Genomic DNA, 18,969 nt, shown 5'->3' with positions numbered 1-18,969 from the left:
ACAATCCATCAGGCACAGCAGGGAATCTGGAGAGAGAAAATGCCACTCGATCGATATTTTAGTTTCGGTCGCTTATCTTGACTATCCCTCCAGAAGCAGATGATGTCAGCTCATCAAACATTTCTGTGCCTGTTTTAGTAGTTGCCATAAAAAAGGGTGTGTGGCGGGGAAGGAAATCTGGAAGAGCAGTTGAAAGTGGAAGTACATTCCAACTCTTATCTTTAAAAGATTATAACTGAAATACCAGAGTTTTTGCCCACCGATATATTTCATGGGAGAACATGAATGAGGACACCCAGACTGTGAAGGTGCTCAGTTGGAGAATCTGATTTATGACATACCCGGGGGGGAGGGGGGGAAACAGGATTACAGGGGACTGCAAATTACGTATGCCAGAGTTGGCTCCATACAGGGCAGTGCCAGGATGTCACCTCTAGTTGTTAGTTAACTTTATTGTCATTGCACATTGTACAACGAAACTAAATGTCATCTTCAGCGCGCATTGTAACTATAAAAATAAAACACAAACACACCTCCTTCGCATTCTCTACATTGAATTGAAAACCCCTGATATTGCATTATTATTGCACTATACAGTAGAATTCAATAGAGTTACTGCCCTGGGATAGAAGCTGTTTTTCAGACTATTTGTCCTTGTTTTTATTATTGTCCTGTACCGTCTTCCAGATGGTAATAGTTCAAAAAAAAGGGAGACCTGGATGAGATGGATCTTGGAGAATGTTTTGAACTTTCTTAAGGCAGCGGGAGCTGTAAAGCTCTTCCAAAGAGGGGAGAGGACAACCCAGGATCCTCTGGGCAATGATGTTCACCCTTTGGAGTGCTGTCCTATCTGCCCCTGTGCAAGTGGCAAACCCTACACAGGGGTGTAGTAAGTTAAGATACTCTCTCTGGTGCAGCGGTAGAAGGTCACCAACAGTTTTTCATCCAGTTGTCATTTCCTGAGAAACCTCAGGTAGTCTAATCTCTGCTGGGCCCTTTTGACCAGGGCTGCAATGTGGGCACCCCAGGTCAGGTCCTCTTTTAGGATAACACCCAGAAACTTAAAATTGGCCACTTGCTCCACTCGGTCTCCATTGAGAAGCCAGGGCTGGAGGCCTGATCTGCTCCTTCTATAGTCCACTATGAGCTCCTTGGTCTTATCGGTGTTGAGGACCAAGTTATGGTCTCCACACCATGAAAGCAAACATTGGTCCACCTCATCTCGCTAGGCAGACTCATCCCTCCCCCCAGAGGTGAGTCCCACCACTGTTGTATCTAGTAAATCCTTTGAAGTTTTTTGAACTTTGGCTCGAGAATCATTATTCAATGAGGGCGATTGCTGGAATCCTGACAGCATGGGTTATTTTGTGTAATACTTTCTGATTTTTTAAATTTGCCTTCTGTGGCGGTCTGCTGCTTCATAAAAGGAAGGCTGAAAAAAAAAGAAAAGAGGAAGAGGACACTCCCGTTCAGCCTGTACTTTGAAAAAATCGACTTTTGATTCCTGCCTTTCTTATCTCTTGTTCCTCTTCCAAAGTCCTTTCCGAAGAATGCAGATACACCTATGGTCTCTTGATGAGTGATTAATCTGGCTGATATCATGGAACCTTTGAACTGCCTTGAACGATGGCATCTACGGTCCCAGAGTCCTGATTGTGGCAATCTCCAGATCTTGCCAAACAAAGAGATCATTTTATTATGTCCTTTGTCGTTCTTATCTAGCATTGTCTTTGGAGTTAGTCATAAGCTTATTATTATCTTAACTTCGTACGCTTAGAACCTTGTTTCTTAAATGTTGGGTTAGTTTGGTATCGAGTCATTGTCGGAGGAGATCCGTGTTAGTCTACCTACCATGATTTTTTTTAAAAAAAATCAGGAGTCTGGAAACACTTTTTCCCCCACTAGCTAGTGTCAGGATTCCAGCAGTGGCCCTAATTACTGTAAATCATGAGCTTGGAGCCAAGCTTCAAAAACTCCAGAGGATTTATTAGGAGCTAACATGACCTGTATGACCTGTGCGCCCCCCCTCCCCCCAATTCTGAGACACGTAATTCACTGTCATCCTTGACCCTGGTTTCCCCACCCCCACCCCTCTGGGTGTATCATAATTCATATTCTCCAATGAAACACGTCCATAGCCAAGAGTCATCAATCATGTTCTCCAATTAGAGATTTGCTGCAGCAGAAACTTCAGTCGCCTAGTTACAATCTCTGCAAGATATGAATGGAATGCACTTTTGTTTCCTAACTGTTGCACCGTTCTTTCTTTTTGTTGGCAACTATAAAATGGGCACAGAAATTTTTTATGAGTTGACAGCTAGTCTTATTTGAAGTCTGATGGTTTTTTGGGGGGTGGGTGGGGGATCTAGTATCTTTCCTCAGGAAATTTTATTTTGAAATAAAAGATTATTTGAGGGGCTGCCACAGAGAAGAGGGAGTCAAGCTATTCTCCAAAGCCCCTGAGGGCAGGACAAGAAGCAATGGACAGAAACTAATCAAGGAGAGAAGCAACCTAGAACTAAGGAGGAATTTCCTGACATGGAGAACAATTAATCAGTGGGATGTCTTGCCACCAGAAGTTGTGGGGTTCTAGATTCACTAGAAGAGCTCCAGGATCCTTCTAACTCTGTTACTCTGTTATTCAAAAATCTCCATTCTACCTGCCATAATAACTGGGATTTATAAATGACTGTGGGTAATAAATCAACTGATCCTACTGGGATAGGTGAACCTAAACCTCAGATTAAGCATCTGACCAAGTTGACCGACATTTTATTTTACTTTTAATGAGAAAAATACTTTATTGAGCAACTTTATACAAATACAATAAAACCAAACTTTCTGCTTATCACAATGTGAGCATGGTAGTGTTCACTCAATCTGATATCTCTCAAATTATGTAAAATAATCATTCACACTTATTACATGAATATATAACACAAAGCTTCATCTAGTTATATATTACAAATGTATATCTGATTGCATGTGATATTACTAATTTCCATCATAACTTCTTATTTGACTTTCTTTTGTTCATTTCATGTCTACCTTCCAACCAACTGTACCATAAATTCCAAATCTCATAGTACTCTAACTCCTCTTTGTTTTTAAGTTCCATTGACAACCTATCCATTTCTGCGCATTCCAAAATTTTCTTTATAATCATAACATCGGGAGCAGTATTTTCGCATTTCCAATTTTGTGCAAAGGCAAGCATTGCTGCTGTTAATATATGGAGTATAATATATAATATTTTTTTACTAATTTTTTGCTTTAAAATTCCTAATAAACATATCTCTGGTTTCAATTCAATTTTAACATTTGGAATTTCTTCTAGCCAATTTCTAATTTTCCACCAATATTTTTTTGCTTTGGGGCAGCTCCACCACATACCACAGTTGGTTCCCTGCTCATAGCCACATTTCTAACAGCCTGCCGAATTATTGGGAAACATTTTTGCAAGTCTCTCTGGTGGTAATTGCCAGCAATAAAATGTTTTATATAAGTTCTCCTTATAAGTTGCTGACAGAGTTAATTTATAATTTATTTTCCACAGATTTTTCCCAATCTTCCAAATTAATACTGTATCCAAAAATTTTGGCCCAGGTTATCATTGTTTCCTTCACAATTTCTTCTTCCAATTTATATCTGAACAAATACTTGTACATTTTGGTAATCATTTTTCTCTCTGACCTCTGTAAAACTTTATCCAATTCTCGTTGATTGACCAACATTTTATATAATGTTGACCAAAAGTTGACCAAAATTTATTATGGTGAACAAGCAAATATCCTTATTGATTCTGTTTCTGGCATTAACTCTTCGGTTTGCATTAAAACTAAGCCGCTTTTAAGTAACTCTAAATGTAACTTAATTGGGTAAAGGTTCCAAAACACTTGTAATAATTGATAAACTTTAGAGCAATGGACTTCAGCTCCCAGAATTCCCCAGCCATCACCTACCCCAAATCCACTCCAATCCAAGTAAACACAGGATCTCCAGTTGAGTTATCTAGGCAATAATTGCACTGTGCCCACAAAAGCTGCAGAGACCACCATTTTTAATTCACAACAATAAATAAAATATTGCACCAGGAAGAGATTAACTTGCAAGAAAACTACGTCATAAGAAGTCCCAAACTTCTTATGTCTTCAAGGAACCTGGAAATCCCAGTGAAAATGTGTCCATTGGTTTTACAGTTAATTCAAGGAACCCGTCAATATATTCCTGTATCCAGAAATCTGAAGGTTGGATGAGATATCTTATTTTAGCAGATTGCATCAGCCCTGGGGGTTTGGGCACCACAGTTTAAGTCTGCACCAGTTGAGGTCAACAAAATAATTCTTGTAACTCCTCTTGATCTCAGCAGTTTTAATCCAGAGGGATTTTGACATTAGCAGCAGATCCAAGAGCTTTTGTAATTCAGGTCCTGCCCCATCTTGGATTCTGATTTCAGTCCAGAGTGACAATGGGATGGGAACGTGAAATCTCAGAACGCAGGCACTGGAAAACCATTTCTATGCTGTTGCCCCAAACAAAATATGGTGTTTGTGTAAAGTCATTGTGAGATCTCAAGATCACAAAAGTTCCGACCCGTTGTTCCAGATTGTGTCTGTCACAACAGCTGGGTGTAAGTCTCACCTGCTGTCTTAGTAACCCACCCAAAAAGGCAAAGTAAAATCTTGTAGTTTCCAAAGTTTTCATGGTGAGTCGCCTAAAGGTCACTTTTTTTCTGCCTGCAGGCAAGGGACAATTTTCTTCCCCTGTTCCTCCAGATGTTCACAGCTGCATTGGCTTCTTGTCTTATCTGAAGGTCTCTTCATTTTTGGTATGGCGGGCAGACTTTCCCCACATCTGGAAGGCAGAGGTGGTATTCAGCAGGTTCGGACCAGTTCTGGAGAACCAGTAGCGGAAATTTGGAGTAGTTCGGAGAACCGGCAAGTATCACCTTCTGCCTGGCCCCACCAACCCCATCTATTCTCTGCCTCCCATCGAGTCCCACCTGATTGGCTGCGTGTCCTTTGGTTGCCCTGCACAGGAGAACAGAGCTGGAAAGCAGGTTAGTGGGGTGGGGAGGGGAGGGGGATTTTGCAGTAACCTTCCCCTGCCACGCACGCCAAGCCACGCCACGCCACGCCAACAGAACTGGTAGTAAAGTTTTTTTGAATCCCACCACTGCTGAAAGGGAGCCGGTCTCAGCCCTGGTCTTGAAGACACGGTCGCTGTGCTAGTTCTCCGCTTTCATCCTGACGGGGATGTACCAATGGGAGTTGTAGTTTGCGGGCGCCTGCTGGAACGGAGTGCCCACCCCACTGTCCAAGTCCCTCGGGGCAACATTGGGTTCTACTTGGATGTAAATCTGAGCACAGCTGGGCTTCCTGGTCGGGCTTTTTCGGTTGCACCAGGAACAGCAGGGGCCAAAATGGCATCCCGGTCTCTCCAGCAGGCCGATGTTCACCTGGCACATCCGCCAGTTTCTCTGGATCTCGGACTGGACCTGGAGAAAGAAGAGAAACGAAAGATTTCCACTTGTTTTTCATAAACAGACGACTGGTTTCCTTTGAGTTCCAGAAGTGACGTGGGGTTGGATTGGATGACCTCGAGGGAGACCTGCCCAATTCTGGGATTCTTTAAGCCTCCCTCCCAGCCCTCTGAGACCCCTGAGCAGCCAGGCCTCAGCCTTATGCCTGCATCGCAAAAAGGTTCAGCTGGAGAATGACTTACCTCTTTATTGACAAAGCAGTAAAGCGTGCTCACCAACAAACCCTGAAAATGAACAAACAAGAAAAAAAAATGGAATTATTTGGCTGGTTTTAAGCAATTTCAGGCCCCTTTGGGGAAGAAAAGCCCACCAGCTGTGATAAATTGGGGTTGGTTTTCTTTTTTTAAATTTAGAGGTTGCCCGGTTCTGGAGAGTTTATCCTTTAAAGAAAACACCATTTGGGTTTTCCCTTGTGCTTCTAATTACAGAGCTGTATAAATCTAATGACAGGTAGTCCTTGACTTATAGCCATTCATTTAATGACTGTTTGAACTTACAACAGCACTGGGAAAAGTGACTTAGGATCTTTTTCCACACTTATGACTGTTGGTCACATGATCAAAATTCAGAGCTCGGCGACCGGCTCCTCTTTATGACCATCGCAGAATCACGCGATCACAAGCGAAGTCAAAGGGGCAGCCAGATTCACTGAATGAATCCCCTTTTTCTAGCCGAACAACTGCCGTGATTTCACCGAACAGCTGCGGCAAGAGAGGTCGTAAAGCGGGGAAAAACTCATTCCACTGATGTCTCGCTTAGCGACAGAAGTTTCGTGTGGCTCGACTGCGGTCGCGGGTCGAGGACTATTTGTCATTAATCCCAAAAACTCTATGGCTGCTTCCCCAATTGCCGCCTCACCTGGAAGGAGTTGAAGAAGAGCTCAAAGAAGAATTTGACGTAGCGCAGGGGGCCCAGGGCCTGCTCCTCTGTCACCAGGGCGAAGGCCACCCCGTGGGTGCCCAGCAGCGGGATGAGGGTCAGAGTCGACCTGGCCAACCTGAGCAGGGAGAAGGAGAGAGAGGCCTTAGCGTAGCTCACCTGTCGTTCCGGCTGGGAAACGTGGGTGCTGCGTTTTAAGCATTTGTCGTCTGACTGCAAAAGGGACTGTAGACAACATTCACACGCGCACTGTGTTGTATAACGAAAAGAAGGCCTAGGCGGGACATGATAGCAGGATTCCAATATTTGAGGGGCTGCCCCAAAGAAGAGGGAGTCAAGCTAGTCTCCAAAGCACCAAAAGAAGGCAGGACGAGAAGCAATGGATGGGAACTAAACAAGGAGAGAAGCAACTTAGAAATAAGGAGGAATTTCCTGACAGTGAGAACAATTCACCAGTGGAACTATTTGCCTCCAGAAGTTGTAAATGCTCCAACACTGGAAGGTTTTAAAAAGATGTTGGATAACCATTTGTCTGAAGTGGTGTAGGGTTGCCTGCCTAAACGGGGTTGGACTAGAAGATCTTCAAGGTCCCTTCTAACTCTTGTTATTCTATTCTATTCTATTCTATTCTATTCTATTCTATTCTATTCTGTTCTTCTCTATTCTATTCTGTTCTTCTCTATTCTATTCTTCTGTACTTTATTCTATTCTATTCTATTCTACTCTACTCTACTCTACTCTACTCTACTCTACTCTACTCTACTCTATTCTATTCTTCTCTATTCTATTCTTCTCTACTTTATTCTATTCTATTCTATTCTTCTATTCTACTGTTTTCTATTCTATTCTACTTTATTCTACTCTACTCTACTCTACTCTACTCTACTCTATTCTATTCTATTCACACCCAAAGCCAAACCCAGGGATGGGATCCAGCTTGGCCTTCTGGTGAAGGTCTGGTAAAAACCAGGAGGGGGTGAGTTCTAGCTCCACCTTGGGCATGAAAACCGACTGGGTGACTTTGGGCCAGTCCCTCTCTCTCTCTCTCTCATCCCAACCCACCTCACAGGGTTGTTGTTGGAGGGATAAAAGGAGGTTGGAGGGTATATTAGGCACGCTTGCCACTTTGCTTTTAAAAATAATAAAAGCAGGGAATAAATACATACAGAAATAAAAATTCTTCTGGCCTTCCCACCCCATCATGGCTCCGTCTTATCTGGACGTTAATTCCTCACCTACACTTATAATCCGTGTAATGGATTTGCTGGGCCCGAAGCTTGGAGTTCACGATCTTAAGCACCCGGATGAAAATCACGAAGTTAACCTAAGGGTGGGAAAAAAAAATAATTTGGATCTTCACAAATAATCCCAGTTTTGCTGCGTTCATCCAGTAGACTCTAGAGCACTTCGACAGAGGCACCCATGATATGTTAAAAGAAACTACTATAAACGTTGCACGGCATAGTTAAAAAAAAAAAACCTCCCAAAATGTAGCTCCATTCTATGGGCACCCATCACATCTGGACTTTTGCTTTTTCTAGACCAGTGTATCTGAACTTGGCAATCTTGAGATGTGTGGACTTCAATTCCCAGAATCCCCCAGACAGCAACTTTAAAATTGTGGACTTCAGCTCCCAGCATGCCCCAGCCATCAACTGAAAGTTTCTAAGATAAATAAATTCTGTTTTACATGGTTTCTGACAGATGGCGCAAAATTTATATTTATCCCATTTATATTTCAGCCCCCAGAAATCTGGATGGAAAAGGAAGTTGAAGATATTATTATTTTTTACTTGGGAGGAGCCTCAATTCCACATCTCCGTTTTTTCCCAAGGAAAAGCATACAGGTAGAAACAAGAATTTAAAAGACTCATTTCAAAACCTAGTAAAAAAAAGCAAGAATGCAGAAAACAAACCAATATACAGGTATAATAAATCTAGGAATGTGTTTTTAGTGTTTGCCTTCCTGTTAAGCCTACTCCTGTCACCTGTCACCTACTTATCATGCAGAAAACCAGCTCAGGGTTTCTTGGCAGTTTGTACTGGTGACTTACGACTGCAATGGAGCCCAACATGTCTGTTGTTAAGCGAGACAGTTGTTCAGTGATCACCTTGTGACAAGGTTCCATGCAGAAAACCCAACCAAGCCTGCGGGGTGGGGTGGGGTGGGGGGTATTCGCAACCCTGCAATAAATTGTTTTTGTGTGTGTGTGTGTTGTACACAAGGTCACCTTTAAAAAGTGAGGGGAGCCAAATGTCAACTCATAAAATATCTCTATGCTCTTTTTAGAGTTGCCAACAGAAAGGGAAAGGGGAGCAGTGCGGCAGCTTGGAAATTGAAAGTGCATTCCATAAATAGTTTTTCAAAGATGGTAACTAGGTGACTGAGGTTTCTGCCGCACAAAATTCTAACTGGAGAGCATGATTGATGACTCTTGGCTATGGAGGTGTCCCGTTGGAGAATAGGAATTACGATACACGCAGGGGGTAGGGGTGGGAAATCAGGCTCAAGGGTGACAAGCCACACCCAACAAGCTATGCCCACAGAACCAGTCGTAAACAAATTTGAATCCCACCACTGGAACTGTCTTAAGTCAAGGACTACTGGTATTAAAATCTTACCGGCCAGGATGGAACTGGTCTTGCAAGAAAACACAAGAGCTTTTGGCTCTTTTGGGACTTACCAAAATTGATACCAAAATTGGGCAACGGATGATCCACCAGTAGCCCAGGTTGTCATTTCTCTCCCAGCACCTAAAAATTAACAATAACAATAACAATAACAACTCCACAATTTAGAAGGAAGAAGGCTATTTATGTTACAGGAATAATCTGCTTTTCTTTTTCTTTTTTCTTTTGTAAATGAGATATTTTTAGTAAACCTGGCAGGACTTAAAATGAAGGAACTTCCAAGCAGCAATAAGTCTACTGAGAAATCTTTAATTTGGCAATTCAAAAGAGGCACTTTGTTCCGTGAAAACCACACACGGCGAAGCTAAAAATAACACTCGGCTCCTTCCTCCCTCTCCCCTTTAGAACAATTGGTTATTCTGGGATGTGCATTTAAGCAGATTAAATCGAGTCATTAATTAACTGGCCCTAACAGGTCACTGACTCACTGAGGGAACCTGTGGGTTTTTAACCGTAATAAACCTGCTGGGTTGAACAGGATTGGTTCCCAAATTGAAAATACAAGGTAGTGCTTGACTGACTAACATTCATTTAGTGCTGGGGTCCCCAAACTTGTCAACTTTAAGACTTGCAGACTTCAACTCCCAGAATTCTCCAGCCAGCATAGCATTCTGGGAGTTGAAGTCCACAAATCTTAAAGTTGCCGAGTTTGGAGGCCTCTGGTTTAGTGACTTTCAGATTCGTGGACTACAATTCCCAAATTTTAAAGTGGCCAAAACTGGACATCCCCTGGTTTAAAGCGTGAATGAAAAGTTCTCTGTAACTTGCATGCTCCAAGTTACTTTTTTCCTGTTTGTTCTGGATTGATGCATAATCCTAATCATGGATATTTATTTATGTTCGTCTATTTGTAGTTCGCATAATAAGATGCAACGGAAGGTTTATTCCAGCTAAACTTACTCATTGTTTTCATCGAGGTATCTCATGATCCCCCACGGGATGACAAAAAAGAGAGGTGTCCCTAGAGAAAGAGAAAACGTTCACAGGTCAGGATGTTCTTCCTTCGATTTTAAGGAAATCCAGGTAGCTGCAGCTTGCACCTGTCTTACAGGTAGAACTATTGACTGCATCTTCTCCGGGGTAAGATAAGACCGTTTATAACTTTCATTTGGGATAAGATGACTTTTTATAACTTTCCTTCCATAAAAATACCTAAGACAGGGGGTTTCCCAGCTTGGCAACTTTAAGATCTGTAAACTTCAGCTCCCCAAATTCTCGGCCCAATTGAGGTCATAAGTCAAGGACTATCCATAGAAGGTTCCTATAGCCAGGATTGTTTAATATCATGACATGCTTCCACGGTTCTTTAATTGCTAATTGCCCACCACTTCTGGGTAGGCCGGCATATTAAACCTCAGGGTATGAAGACAAATAAATAACACCAATTAAAAATTTCACTTCAGTTTCCTTCTGAAATGTAATACCAACTAAGTGACTCACCCCATCCTAGGAGCAGGTATGCAGGGAGGTAACTTTCTTCCAAGAAGGCCATAGGTCCGAGAAGGTTGTGCAGGTAGAGGCCTTCTACTAGTAGCCAAAAGTAGTTTGCGCAGACACAATAGTGGGTTAGGATTTGTGCTAGCCGACAGCCAGTTACAGCCTGGAGAGAAAGAGGGAGGGAGGGAGGGAAAAGAATGAAGGAAGAAAAGAGAAAAAGAAAATAAAAGAAAGAAAGAGGGAAAGGAAAAAGGAAGGAAGGAGAGAAAGAAAAAGAAAGAAAGAAGGAGGGAGGCAGGGAGAAAGAAAGAGAGAAAGGAAGGAAGAAAAGGAAAGGAAAGGAAAGAGGAGGGAAAGGAGGATGGAAGGAAAGAGAAAGAACAAGAAAGAAAGAAAAAGAGAGAGAAAAAGAAAGGAAGGAAGATAGGAAGAGGAAGGAAGAGAAAGAAAAAGAAGGGAAGGAGAAAGAGAGAAAGGAAGAAAAAGAGGGAAAGGAGGAAGGAAGGAAGAGAAAGAAAAAAGAAGGGAGGAAGAGAGAGAAAGGAAGAAAGAAAGAATGAAAGAGGGAAAGAAGGCAGGAAGGAACAGAAAGAAAAAAGGAGGGAGAAAGAGAAAAAAAGAAAGAGGTAGGGAGGAAGAGAAAGAAAAAAGGGAGGGAGAATGAGAGAGAAAGGAAGAAAGAGAGAAAGAAAGAAAGAAAGAAAGAAAGAAAGAAAGAAAGAAAGAAAGAAAGAAAGAAAGAAAGAAAGAAAGAAAGAGGAAGGAAGGAAGGAAGGAAGGAAGGAAGGAAGGAAGGAAGGAAGGAAAATTGAACGCAAACCCAGAACCCTCCAACTCCTCTTCTCCTCCCACCTTCATCCTGCCTCTTTCCTATCTGACTCCAGGATCCTCCATGGCAGGAAGAGATACCTGATCCCTTGGAAGATCCGAGAGATCCACCTGGAGGCCCCTGGGGAAGTGTAGCCAGAGCAGGGAGTCTCGGAGAAGGATGGCGGCTGCTCGCAGCACATGGGACAGGAACAGGTTCATGTGGATGAAGTTGCGCATGCATCGAAGCTTCCTGGGGGAAGAGACGTGGTGTGCATTGCCATACTCTCAGGTCAGCCTCCGAAGAAGACCAGACAGGGAACATAAATCCCACGAGACAAATTCTACATGATTGTCAGAACGTTGCAGGTCTGAAAACATGGGGAGCCCTTGACTTACAACCGTTCACTTAGGAACGCTGCAGGAATTGTAAGTGTGAAAAACAGCCCAACATCCCTTCTTTCATTGCCATGGTTTTGTGGTTAGCTGGCAGCAGGTGAGGACGGCTGAGGAGAGCGAGGACTCAGGTGAGGGGCCAGGACCATTAGGGAGTGGACTGCTGCCTTCAGAGATTGTGGGGGCTGGCAGCAGCGATGAGGAGGTTCCCAAGGAGCCTGTGCCAAGTGCGCGTGCACGCAGGATTGCTCGCAGGAAAGAGCAGCTGCAACAGCACAGGTGACTCGGGAGTAAGGCTGCAAGGTGATGGCCCCTCCTTCAAGAAGATAAAAGCCAGCTGTGAAGCAAACGTTCTTTGCAGGAAGCAAAGACGTTTTGAAACTCAGCCTCGGGGACATTGCAGTATCTTAAGTTGGTATTTGAAGACTCTTGTTTTTGTGAAATATTTCTTATCTGTGATTCTTGGCAGCCTCGCACAGTTTTGGCGAGGCTTGTGTTTATCAAAGTTAATTTGTTTGCAGCAGCCTTTTAACCGGGGATTCGTGAGACTCATTCAAAGGTTTCTGTTTCCTTTGGTTCGTTTTTGTTTTATTATTGGAAAAAGATTTGGGTCAGAACACATGGTAACTTCAAACGGTCACTAAACGAACTGTCGTAAGTCAAGGACGGCCTGTATTTCAGAGCCCGGAGCAATGCATTGTGGATCCAGTTTTCCCCTACCTGAAGGCTGCCAGCAGTGTCAAAGCCACAAGGAGCGACACGAGCGAGAGGGAGTACCCTACGGTGTACATCCAGCGGAATTGTTCCAGGATCCACAAACGTTTCTGAAGGAAAAGAGAAATCCAGGGGGGAGCTCGTGATCTAAAAACATCAGCACCCCTGTAAGAAGAGGAATGTACGAATGGATCCCGCTTGGATGATGACCAAGAGAGGATTTTTCAAACCAGATTTTTCCCTGCCGATGCCTGTTTGGTCTGGGGGTTAAGGCGCTGGCTTGGGAACCCGGTGGTTGTGAGTTCTAGTCCCATCTTCAGCACGAAAGCTGACCGGAGGACTTTGGGCCAATCACCAGGAGACGGTGAGTTCTAGTCCCACCTTAGGCATGAAAGCTGACTGGGTGACTTTGGGCCAATCACCAGGAGACAGGGAGTTCTAGTGCCACCTCAATCATGAAAACCGGCTGGGTGACTTTGGGCCTATCACTAGGAGACAGGGAGTTCTAGTCCCACCTTAGGCATGAAAGCTGACTGGGTGACTTTGGGCCAATCACCAGGAGACAGGGAGTTCTAGTGCCACCTCAATCATGAAAACCGGCTGGGTGACTTTGGGCCTATCACTAGGAGACAGGGAGTTCTAGTCCCACCTTAGGCATGAAAGCTGACTGGGTGACTTTGGGCCAATCACCAGGAGACTGGGAGTTCTAGTCCCATTTCAGGCAAGAAAGCCGGCTGGGTGACTTTGGGCCAATCACCAGGAGACAGGGAGTTCTAGTGCCACCTCAATCATGAAAACCGGCTGGGTGACTTTGGGCCTATCACTAGGAGACAGGGAGTTCTAGTCCCACCTTAGGCATGAAAGCTGACTGGGTGACTTTGGGCCAATCACCAGGAGACAGGGAGTTCTAGTGCCACCTCAATCATGAAAACCGGCTGGGTGACTTTGGGCCTATCACTAGGAGACAGGGAGTTCTAGTCCCACCTTAGGCATGAAAGCTGACTGGGTGACTTTGGGCCAATCACCAGGAGTCTGGAAGTTCTAGTCCCACTTTAGGCATGAAAATCAGCTGGGTGACTTTGGGCCAATCACCAGGAGACAGGGAGTTCTAGTGCCACCTCAATCATGAAAACCGGCTGGGTGACTTTGGGCCAATCACCAGGAGACGGTGAGTTCTAGTCCTACCTTAGGCATGAAAATCAACTGGTTGACTTTGGGCCAATTACTGGGAGGCTGGAAGTTCTAATTCTGCCTTAATTATGAAAGCCAGCTGGGTGACAATGGATCAGTCCCTCTCTCTCAGCCCAACTCCCCTCACAGGGTTGCTACTGTTGTTGTGGGAAAAATAGAGGAGAAAGGTGTACAAGACTAAGTGCTATTGCTATTCAGTATATTTGCCATCTTGAGTTATTTATAAACAACAATAAAGGCAGGTTAAAAGTCAAATAAATATAAATAATTATCTGTGGCTGCAGTCTTAGTTAACGTGTGACATTTTTACTGAATTTAAGGTGTCCCAAAGGTGCTTTTTCAAGAGGCAACATGCTGGCTGGGGAATTTTGGGAGGTGAAGATGTCCACAGTTCTTCAAAGTTGCCATGATGGGGCCATCTCTGGTTTAATAGATTTTACCTGCAAGGGGAGATCATCGCGGGGGCCCACGCACTGGGAATGATCCCGCCACGGCAGTCCAGAGGCATCAACCACCCACTGCCCATCTGCGCCACATTTCTGGAACACGAACCCATCTTGCACTGCCAGGGAAAGAAAGAGGTTGAATCCGATGATGCCGGTTAAACAGCCGACTAACGTCTCCTTCTACATTTTAAAAGTTGTATCAAACATCGCCTGCTTGTTGCCTAGCGCCCTGCCTTGCCCCTACTTGAGATCCAGACAGTCTGGAGTACAACTCCCATCATCCACAGCCAGCCCAACCAAGGGGGCTCTTATCCAGGAATCACAATTTGCGATAGGTTTTTTTCTTTTTTTTTGCGGCCAGTATTGGTTTATTTCTGACAGTCGCGGTGTCTGATCACGCATTGTCAAACTTCTCAGCAGTCTATTAAAGGAGGCGATTCACTTAAGGACTGCAGAATTCACTGAACAATGCTGCAATTCGTTTAAGGACTGTGGTAAAGCTGCAAAAATCTGATGATGACTCCTTTTAACAATTGCATCACTGAGCGATTGGAATTCTGGTCCTGATTTGCGGCCATAATTCGAGAGCCACCTGTGTTCTGGTCCAGTCCAATTGAAGAAATCAATGCTATCTACCTATTTTTCCAAGGTATAGATCAGGGATCTTCAAACTTGACAGCTTTAAGACTTGTGGACTTCAACTCCCAGAATTCCTCTTCCAGTCACGTTAGCTGAGGGATTCTGGGAGTTGAAGTCCACAAGTCTTAAACTAGCCAAGTTTGAAGACCCTTGTGATGGATGATAGATAGATGATAGATACATACATAGATTTATTTATTTACTTTATTTATTTATTTTTGTCAATTGCTTACAAGATAATAGGTATAAGTAAAAACATAGTTATGAATACATGTAAGAAAATAAAATATAAAAGAAACAATAGGACAGGGACGGTAGGCACGTTGGTGCGCTTAGGCACGCCCCCTACAGACCTCTTAGGAAAGGGGTGAGGTCAATAGTAGAAAATCTAAGGTTAAAGTTTTTGGGGTTTGGGGAAGAAACCACAGAGTCTTGATTGATTGATTGATAGATAGATAGATAGATAGATAGATAGATAGATAGATAGATAGATAAATAGGTAGGTAGGTAGATAAATAGGTAGGTAGGTATGGAGAGAGAGAGAGATGAAAGATAGACAGACAGGCAGGCAGATAGAAGATTAGATCAGGGATCTTCAAACATGACAGCTTTAAGACTTGTGGACTTCCACTCCCAGGATTCCTCCTCCAGTCCATGTTAGCTCAGGAATTCTGGGAGTTGAAGTCCACAAGTCTTAAACTTGCCAAGTTGGAAGACCCTTGTGATAGATGATAGATAGATGATAGATACATACATAGATTTAGATTGAGTATAGATTGAGTCTTTCTACCTGCCTCAAACTGCACTCACCTTGCTGGTGCCAAGGGAGGTACCAGGGGCAAGGAACCTGGGCCGAGGTATTAGGGAGGGCATCGTCCCAACAGGCGTACATATCAAACGTACGGTTACACACCAGGCCTGCAACGCAACAAAAGAGAGGAAGAAGGGAATGAGCAGGATGAGAAATCAACCATCACACTGAGGATGGCGAACATCCACATATGCTATCTAATCACCCCATGCCCCCAGAACCCCCATTCATCGATATTTCTTAAGGTCAGCGCTTCACAACCTTTATAACCTGGAGATGGGTGGACTTCAACCCCCAGAATTCCCCAGCCAGCATGCTAGTGAACTTGAAGATGGGTGGACTTCAACTCCCAGAATTCCCTGGCTGGCATGCTAATAAACTTGAAAATAGGTGGACTTCAACTCCCAGAATTCCCCAACTAGCAAACTAGTGAACTTGAAGATAGATGGACTTCAACTTCCAGAATTCCCCAGCCGGCATGCTAATGAACTTGAAGGTGGCTGGCTGGGGAATTCTGGGAGTTGAAGTCCACACATCTTAAAGTTACCGTGGCTGAGAAGAACTCTTTAAGGTGCCTATCAAGAGGTACCCATTAATGATATAATGTGAGACACATTATTTCTTTCCTTAACCCTTTTTCAAACCGCTTGCCAACCACTAAATCTTTTCAGGATTGCAGGCGCTTTAAACGTCACTACTTTGACAAAGAGGATAGAAATACACACAGCAAGAAAAACAGAGCCAGCAGCAATCAACTCAGGTTGAAAAGCTCCATCATCACGGCATAATTATTACCTGATAGATACATTAAAAATCACAGGTGAAAACAAATATAGTTAGATCCCAGGCTGAAAAATGTGACCCAATTTTGCATTTGACAATAAAAAGGATGCAATTTTTCCTTGATAGCATCTGTGCCACGAAAACCGGTTTCTTAGGAATATATATCTGGGTTTTTTTGCATAACGGATTCTGTTCCCCTTGTTATGGAAAAGAGCAAAAATATGGCAATAACAATCTTTGAAATTTACTCACCCACAAGCCCAAAAAGTGCATTGCACCATCTTTTGGGCTTGTGAGACATTGCAAGTTTTTCCACACCCTTTTTAAAGATTACAAGCCAGAGGTGGTATTCAGCAGGTTCTGACCAGTTCTGGAGAACCGGTAGCGGAAATTTTGAGTACTTCGGAGAACCGGCAAAGACCACCTCTGACTGTAGATTTTACAGTCTCCTTCCCCTGTCAGGCCCACCAAGCCACACCCACAGAACCTGTTCTATATTAACATTCTTGAAACCCTGAATCCTGATTGGTCCATACGGACCGCAACTTGATTGGCTAACTAAACTCCTGTGATTGGTGCGCTAAGAATCTACCGCGATTGGCCGAGCCGATCGTGGGAAATTCAAAGCGCTGCCTTTGGCCGCCGAGCCGCCGGCCGGCTGAATAAAGCCAAGCGGCTCGCAGGTCTTGAACCGAACTGTATATTCAATAAAGAGCTGAATGTGCACTTTGAGTCTCGCCTCTCAATGCGACCGAATCTACTCGGGACCGATCTACCGGACTTAACAGAACCGGTAGTAAAAAAAATTGAATCCCACCACTGTTACAACCACCTCCGTTAAGAGTGAGACGTTTGTCCTTGGTTGATGCCAAGTCAATATTCCAAATTGCCTTTTGGAAAACCAGTACAAAATTTGGTGTTTTGGCCGCACTGGTGCAGCGTACACCTCGTTTGGGTTGGCTGTGAGCTCGTTATAAATTAGCATATTGCAAATATACCCCCGGGGCTGAAACGCTTCTTGTTGTGTTATTTACACACAGATGATATCTCTGCCTCTTTTATCATTTCCCAAACAATGCAAGCAGCTGCAAAACAAACAAAAACAAACCAGAGTTTGTTTTTTCTTTGAGGACAGGCCGGACAATGTTTGCGATGTGCATTAAGAAAATTTCACCTTGCAAAATAAACTATTGGTCTGCATGAGCATCCTTTGAACAGAAAGGCTGAAATGGCTGCTGGAGAAACTACTGTATATAGCATATGGTGTTTCTTGCCCTTAGGAACTTTAAGGTGGGTGGACTTCAACTCCCATAATTCCCCAGCCAGCATTAAATTTTAAGATAGGTGGACTTCAACTCCCAGAATTCCCCAGCCAGCATGCAATTTTAAGAGGGGTGGACTGTCATAATTCCCTGGTTGGCATGCAATGTAAAGATATGTGACTTCAACTCCCAGATTTCCTTAGGCAGCATGCAACTTTAGGATATGCAGACTTCAACTCCCAGAATTCCATGCTGGCTCAGGAATTCTGGGAGTTGAAGTCCACACATCTTGAAATTGCCAAGGTTAAAGAATGCTCTATTTGGGAGAAGCCTGAGGTGGATATGGATTCACAAGACTGAAAAAATAAAGCATCTAAGCGTTTCTGCACCTGTTGGTTGAGGCTCTTCTGTCATCTTTCGAATGCAGGCCTCTTGGTATCCTTGCCAGGCTTCCAACATCTCTTGGAGCGAAGACCCCGTGGGGTGAGCCTGAAACACAGGAGGGAGAAGAGGGGTACGTTCCCCCCAAATTTTGAAGTTTGAAAACGAAGAATAGAATAGAATAGAATAGAATAGAATAGAATAGAATAGAATAGAATAGAATAGAATAGAATAGAATTCTTTATTGGTCAGGTGTGTTTGGACACACACAAGGAATTTGTCTTTGGTGCAAATACTCTCAATGTACATAAAAGAAAAAATATATTCGTCAGGAGTCAAGAATCATCAGGTACAACACATAATAATAACAATATAAAAATAAAAATGAGGGAGGAAGGAAGGGGGGATGGAGGAAGGAAAGGGAGGGGAGGAAGGGAGGGTGATTGGACGGAGGGAAGGAAGAAGGATGGATGGAGAGAGGGACGGAAGAGGGAGGGAAGGAGTAAGGAAGGGTGGAGGGAGGGAGAGATGGAAGGAGGGAGGAAGGAAGGGGGTTGCTGCAAAAGAAGAAGAAGAAGAAGAAGAAGAAGAAACACCCACCCAGTCACATGGCCATGCCCACCTGGCCACACCTATCTGGCCACGCCCACGGAACCGGTTGTTAAAAAATTTGAATCTCACCCCAGGGCACCGATCCTCAAACTGCTCACCTCTGTTGTCTGGTAGATCTGAATCAACAGCAGGAAGAGCGCCAGGGCTTTCTGCATACTGGGGAGGGTGGAATTGTGGGGGCTACAGATCAGTGAAGCTCCCACCTCAAGACACTTTATTCAACCAAGATCTCTGGCCCACGTTCATCAACTTGTCCAGCCTGAAAAAGGACCAAAACGGAGGTTGCCCAGAAATAAGACATCTTGTGTGTAACACAGGTAGTCCTCGACTGACAACAGTTCGCTTAGTGACCCCCTCAAAGTTACAACGGCACTGGAA

General features: G+C 43.9%; 1 protein-coding gene across 1 annotated transcript; it reads right to left on the bottom strand.

Moving 5' to 3' along the window:
* Positions 1-5,227: 5,227 nt before the first annotated feature.
* GIPR (gastric inhibitory polypeptide receptor) lies at positions 5,228-18,753 on the bottom strand. The gene is made up of 13 exons (XM_087939444.1): positions 18,690-18,753; positions 17,988-18,087; positions 15,553-15,660; positions 14,098-14,219; positions 12,473-12,576; positions 11,459-11,609; positions 10,553-10,712; positions 10,013-10,073; positions 9,106-9,175; positions 7,657-7,745; positions 6,401-6,539; positions 5,725-5,766; positions 5,228-5,497 (listed from the first exon to the last, which is right to left on the bottom strand). The coding sequence occupies exons 1-13, from the start codon at positions 18,744-18,746 to the stop codon at positions 5,228-5,230; spliced, it is 1,473 nt and encodes a 490-aa protein (XP_087795570.1). The 5' UTR covers positions 18,747-18,753.
* Between the last annotated feature and the right edge of the window lie 216 nt (positions 18,754-18,969).

This window comes from Pseudonaja textilis, chromosome 10 (assembly GCF_049901715.1).
Source record: "Pseudonaja textilis isolate UNSWEBS1 chromosome 10, rPseTex1.2, whole genome shotgun sequence".
NCBI classification, from domain to species: domain Eukaryota; kingdom Metazoa; phylum Chordata; class Lepidosauria; order Squamata; family Elapidae; genus Pseudonaja; species Pseudonaja textilis.
This window is presented reverse-complemented; position numbering and strand designations above follow the sequence as displayed.